The sequence below is a fragment of the Rhinolophus hipposideros genome (assembly GCF_964194185.1).
Source record: "Rhinolophus hipposideros genome assembly, chromosome: X".
Taxonomy (NCBI): domain Eukaryota; kingdom Metazoa; phylum Chordata; class Mammalia; order Chiroptera; family Rhinolophidae; genus Rhinolophus; species Rhinolophus hipposideros.
Window position 1 is genome coordinate 55,868,754 of NC_138046.1, and position 5,807 is coordinate 55,874,560.

Here is a 5,807-nt window from a genome sequence, read left to right on the forward strand (position 1 = left end):
GGAAAAGGGGCTGCTTTTGGCTTCCAGGATTACAAAGACAAAAAATGAGTGACAGGACCTGATGTGGTGGGGTGAGGTGGGAGTGGGGGTAAAGGAGGGGGCTCGTGCTTTTAGTGGGAGTGGAAATTGGGAACCCAAGCTTACTGGCGATGCAGCTCCCACGTGACCAGGAGCTGACGTGGGCAAAGGTACTTAAAGCCCTAACCGCCGTCCTCCGTCCTCCTCTGGGTACCAACTCTATTGCGCTGCGTACTGCCGTGCGTTTAACCCAGGCGAGGAGGAGGAGGAGAAAATTCCCCCAGATCCGGGCAGGTGGGTGTGAGGGTGGGCAAGGCCTGGCACCACTGAAAGGGGTAGCCCCATGATGCGGAAGTGTGAGGCCGCGGGCGCCTCTGCCTTGCCGGCTTCTGGCCGCCTTTCTAAACCCCCGCGCTTAGTCGCGGCTCATTTTGGTGGGCGGTGGGGAGAGGGGGAGGGGGTATGTAAAGATTCTAAGAGAATCCGCTTACTTCCTCTCCCAGCCAGTGTTTTTGGCTTTTGTTTTTTGACACTCAGGCCCCGCACCCCACATCCCATCCTGTTTTGAGAGGAGGGAAGAGAAATAAACGTGGCAGAGCACATAAGGCCACTGGGGAGGTTGGAAAGGGTGACCGCAATTTGGAAACAATCCAGCCGGTTCACTCCCACCCTCACTTTGAAGATACCTCCCCTGGACCACCTTTTCCGCACCCTCTCCTCCCCATGGTGGGGACCCTGTCATTTGGGGGTGCTGGGAAATGGGTGTGCCATCCTATATAAGAGAGATGGCTGGTTTGGCTCTGTCTGTGCTTCACAGGAGGGGGGACCCTGAAGGAATCCGGTATTAAACCACCGTGCTAACTTCCAGGCTGCTTTCAAGACACCTCCATACAGCCCTTCACCCCCATTTTTTCAGTCCTGGAAAAGGATTTTGGGTACCCTAGCGGGAGAAATGGCGGTTAACAGGCAATTTTGGTGGGGGGTGGGAAGCAGAGCCCAGAGCGAAGAAACGGGAAAATCACGATCCTCAAACCAAAAGGGCAGGCATTGGGGCTCCTGTTCTGTAGGCTACTGCTAGGCCTGGGTGCTGGGGACTGAAGGACGAGTGGTCCTAGGAGACCGACACTAGATTGTTTGGCAGTACTCCCTGGTCCCGCGTCCCATCCAGCTTTCCCTGCACCTTCGCCCCGCCCCCTTTCGCTTCGGTGCAGGAGAAGGGGTGTGGCTGTGTGTCTCGAGAAATGGCGGACTGGGGGCGGGGCAAGTGAAAGGAGGGGTTGAGTGCCTGGGGAGTCTGCGCGTGAGGGTGGATTGGGGTGGATGGGAGGGGTGAGGAGAATTGGAATTGAGGGGTGGAACCATTTGTCATTCTGGTATGTGAAAGCTAAAAGCCATTATTGAGACTGTTGTCCTGGGTTTGTTCAATCCACCAGGCTCCAATGTCTGCTGTCTATATTTCTGCCCTCTTCGGTCTGTCTTTAGAATGAAACTTTAAACTGAAGAAGGCAAAAATAGCTCTGAATCCTTGGAGGTCAGTGTGGGGGATGGGAACTGTCTGGGAACCCCTACTGTGGGTGTGGCAGAAACCAGAGCAGTCTGGGACCAGAAGCTCCTTTCCCCTCATCTTCTCCCTCTTTACAAGACACCCTTGCCCTGGACCTGCCCCTTTTGGTGCAGGGAAAGGAGTGTGACATCTGCCTTCTTAATAAATGGTTAGAGGAGGAAGGAATACGTATGGAAAGAAGAGAACTGTGAGGAAGAAACTTGGCCCACAGGGGTTCAAATCAGGAAAAGAAGAGGAATCCATCCACCAAAGTCCCCAAAATGCCCTTTTTGGGATCTCTCCACAGGTCTGTCTGCCTTTTTGGCCCTGCACAGCTACAAGCTTGGTGGAAAAGGGCAAACTGCTCCTGCTCCCAGCAGGTTGGTATGTGCATGAGCACCATCTGGAGACCCCTGGGGTTGGGGTGGGAGGATCAGAGCAGAATCTGAGATCTCTACTGTCTTTACTGCTCTCCACCAGCTTTCCTGACATCAATACATCCTCTTGTCTCCCATGTAGGTGCTGGGAAATTGTGTGTGTTGGCATTGGGCAAGGCAGGCTAGGGATGAAGATGTAGAGAACGTTGGACAACCAGGGTCCTGAATCAGCAAACACAGGCCTCCATACCTGTGTTTGGGTACTAGCCAACCCACCAAGCATTATGTCCTCAAATTCTCCTCTAAGTAGACCTGGTTAGGCATGAAGTGAGCCACAGTCCTAAGCCTCATTGCTATCCTTTACCCCAGGTCCTGCTTGGCTTGCAGTTTCTGCAGAACTTGCGAGCCTGAGCTGAAGTGCCTTGCCCTGACGTGTACACATCCCGTTTGGGCAAGCCAGCTCCACGCCTGCTCAGAGAATCATTCCAGCTGTACCATGAGCCGAGTTCGGGATGCTGGTTGTGTAGCCGCTGGGATAGTGATCGGGGCAAGTGCCTGGTACTGTGTCTACAAATACACCAGGCGAAGACACCAGACGAAGAAGAGACTGGCTAAGCCCAAGACCAGGGCTTTGACTGGGACTGGAGCCAAGGCTAGAGCCGGACTAAGGGCTGGATTCACAATCGACCTTGGACCAGGATTTGGTCCCCCAACCCAAGTCCATGGTGGGGCAAAGGACAGGGCCCAGGATGAAACCTCTGCCCTGGATGCGGCTGGAGCTGAGACAGTGGCCCCAGCTGCATCCAGTACTGAGGCTCAGAGTGAAGCAAGAAGTCTGGCGCAGGAGGCAGAAGGGGTCTGCATTGAGCCTAAGGCTGAATTAGTAGTTGAGGTGGAAGTGGCTTCTATAATAGTACCACCTCCTGGGGAGGCAGAGGCCCCCAAAATGGCTGGGCCTCCCAAATTTGCAGAATCCCCTAACACAGCAGAAGCTCCTGGGGCACCAGTGGTATCTCCCGGGACGCCAGCACCTACTGAGGCAGCAGCACTTACCAAGGCTGCAGAGACTCCAGTACCAGCAACGCTTACTGGGGTGGCAGCGCCTTCTGGAGCCACAGCGCCTTTTGGAGCAGCAGTGCCTTCTGGGGCGGCAGCGCCAACGGGGGCTGCAGAGGCTCCTGGGACCTCAGGGTCCCCTAAAACAGTGGCAGCCACCACAAAAGCGACCCCTGGTGCTCATAGTGGGGCTATACCTAAAGCCGGGTCAGCGACTGGAGCTGTACCCAAAGGTGGTGGCAAGGGTGGAACCAGGTCCAGGACTGGAGGCAGGGGGAAGGGGAGGAAAACCAACAAGGTTGAAGTAGATGAATTGGGGCTGGGCTTCCGCCCTGGGGATGGAGCTGCAGCAGCTGCTGCAGCCTCAGCTAATGGAGGACAGGCTTTCCTGGCAGAGGTCCCTGATTCTGAGGAAGGGGAATCCGGGTGGACTGACACAGAGTCGGAGTCAGACTCTGAGCCTGAGACCCAGCAGAGAGGGAGAGGAAGGAGGCCTGTTCCCATGCAGAAGCGCCCCTTTCCTTATGAAATTGATGAGATTCTGGGTGTCCGAGATCTCAGGAAAGTCCTTGCTTTGCTTCAGAAATCAGATGATCCTTTCATCCAACAGGTAGCTTTGCTCACTCTGAGTAACAATGCCAATTATTCATGCAACCAAGACACAATTCGCAAATTGGGAGGCCTCCCAATTATTGCAAACATGATTAACAAAACTGATCCCCACATTAAGGAAAAAGCCTTAATGGCCATGAATAACCTGAGTGAGAATTATGAAAATCAGGGCCGGCTTCAGGTATATATGAATAAAGTAATGGATGATATCATGGCCTCGAACCTGAACTCAGCAGTACAGGTAGTTGGACTAAAATTTTTAACAAACATGACTATTACTAATGACTACCAGCACCTGCTTGTCAATTCTATTGCAAACTTTTTCCGTTTGTTATCTCAGGGAGGTGGAAAAATCAAGGTTGAGATTTTGAAAATACTTTCAAATTTTGCTGAAAATCCAGACATGTTAAAAAAGCTGCTCAGTACCCAAGTGCCATCATCATTTAGTTCCCTCTATAATTCTTATGTGGAATCAGAAATTCTTATTAATGCCCTTACTCTATTTGAGATCATCTATGACAATCTCAGAGCAGAAGTATTCAACTACAGAGAATTCAATAAAGGTTCCCTTTTTTACTTATGCACTACATCTGGAGTATGTGTTAAGAAAATTCGAGCCTTAGCAGATCACCATGACCTCTTGGTGAAAGTGAAAGTTATAAAACTAGTGGACAAATTTTGATTGGCTACGTGCTGTCAAAATACTTGAAATAATTTCTTGGTTTTGCAGTCTGGAAGCAATTAAAATTGAAAGTTACTGCTTTTCCACTTGCTCATACAGTAAAGGGATCCTTTCAGCTGCCAGTTGTGAATAATGTATCATCCAGAGTGATGTTATCTGTGACAGTCTCCAGCTTTAAGCTGAACCATTTTATGAATACCAAATAAATAGTCCTCTTGTACTGAAAACACATTTGTGACTTTAATCGTGCTGCTTGAATGGAAATATTTTTACTGGTTCCTCTATGTTAATTGACAATGAACCTGTCGATCTTGAATAGCCTACACTTCTATCATTTGTTTTGACTTGAATTTATCCACCAAAGACTTCATTTGTGTATCATCAATAAAGTTGTATGTTTCAACTGACAAAAATTTGTTCTCATGCTTGAATCTAAAATCTAGCTGGAGAGATAAGGTACATAAATAGAAAAGGATTGCTAACAGTACCTGGTTATATGCCATCGTCAAATATATGCTGCCTGGTTAAATTAAGCAAAAGTTATTAGAAGGCTTCAGGGAGGAGGGGCACACTTAATTGGCCCTGGAGGACAGCATGAGAAAACAGAAGGGCATTTCACGAGGGGGAAATGGCTTGAAGAAAGGCACAGAAGTGGGAAATCGGTTCCTGTGATAGAAAGGTAACAACTTTGCCTGAAATGGAAGATGTAGGAAGAAGAGTGATGGAACAGAAAGGTGGAAATGTAGAGTGAGGAAACTTTGGGGAAGACTCTGACCCCAAGCTGAGATATTGAAATATCCTGCCATATTTTGGGATTTAATGGATATTATTGACAAAAGGAAAAATAATTTGGTGGCAATGTGCAAAATGGATTAGTGCTGGGCTGGGGTTAGGTGTGGAGACGGGAAACAAGAACATTTGTTAGGAACTTATGATGAACAAAGCATGAGATGATGATGAGTGAAGTAGGGTGGTGACTATAGGAACTATTAGGGAATGATGGTAATAAGAGACTTTTACAAAAAAAAAAAAGTGGAAGAAGAAGAAGAAAAAGAAAGTACCAAGATCTGTTGCCTGACTTGGCTGTAGGTTGACGTACATGGAGGATTGTATAATCTGATGCAGGCCTTGACAGAGAAAGCCCTCGTTCTCTTGCAGTTCTGGTGACTAAGAAATGCCAAAGTGAGTTACCATTTCTAATGATAAAAAAAAAAAGCTGGGTGACAGGTAGAATGATTTTTGGTGCAAAGAGTGTTTTTCTTTCCCTAGGGTTAGAGGTCTAGGACTGTCTTCTTTCAGAAGACGGACAGTGGTGAGGCCTTTATGGGAACTCCACACCCACCCCCTGAGTTCACTTTAAAGAAAATGCATCTTCCTTCTTCTTCCCCCTGTCCCACTGAAGCAATGAAAGAAGAAAATGGGAAACATCCCAGAGATTTTCCAAACCCAGCCCACTTTTCTGCCACCTCTCATAAAATCCTCATTTTTGTGCAACTGTATGGTAGGTTGTGGCAGGAAT

The 5,807-nt window shown here is 48.9% G+C and overlaps 1 protein-coding gene across 2 annotated transcripts; it reads left to right on the forward strand.

The window, feature by feature from the left end:
- Window positions 1-225: 225 nt before the first annotated feature.
- ARMCX2 (armadillo repeat containing X-linked 2) lies at window positions 226-5,116 on the forward strand. Of its 2 annotated transcripts, none has more exons than XM_081043142.1 (3): window positions 226-312; window positions 1,869-1,941; window positions 2,308-5,116. In XM_081043142.1, exon 3 carries the CDS (start codon window positions 2,435-2,437, stop codon window positions 4,286-4,288), a length of 1,854 nt encoding a protein of 617 aa, XP_080899268.1. In that variant the 5' UTR covers window positions 226-312; window positions 1,869-1,941; window positions 2,308-2,434; the 3' UTR covers window positions 4,289-5,116. The 2 variants fall into 2 exon arrangements, with proteins under 2 accessions (XP_080899268.1, XP_080899269.1); XM_081043143.1 differs by having other exon boundaries at window positions 227-312; window positions 1,869-1,945.
- Window positions 5,117-5,807: the final 691 nt, after the last annotated feature.

Coding starts and splice junctions, on each gene's coding strand:
- ARMCX2 (XM_081043142.1), top strand. CDS start 2,435: ATGAGCCGAGTTCGGGATGCTGGTTGTGTAGCCGCTGGGATAGTGATC.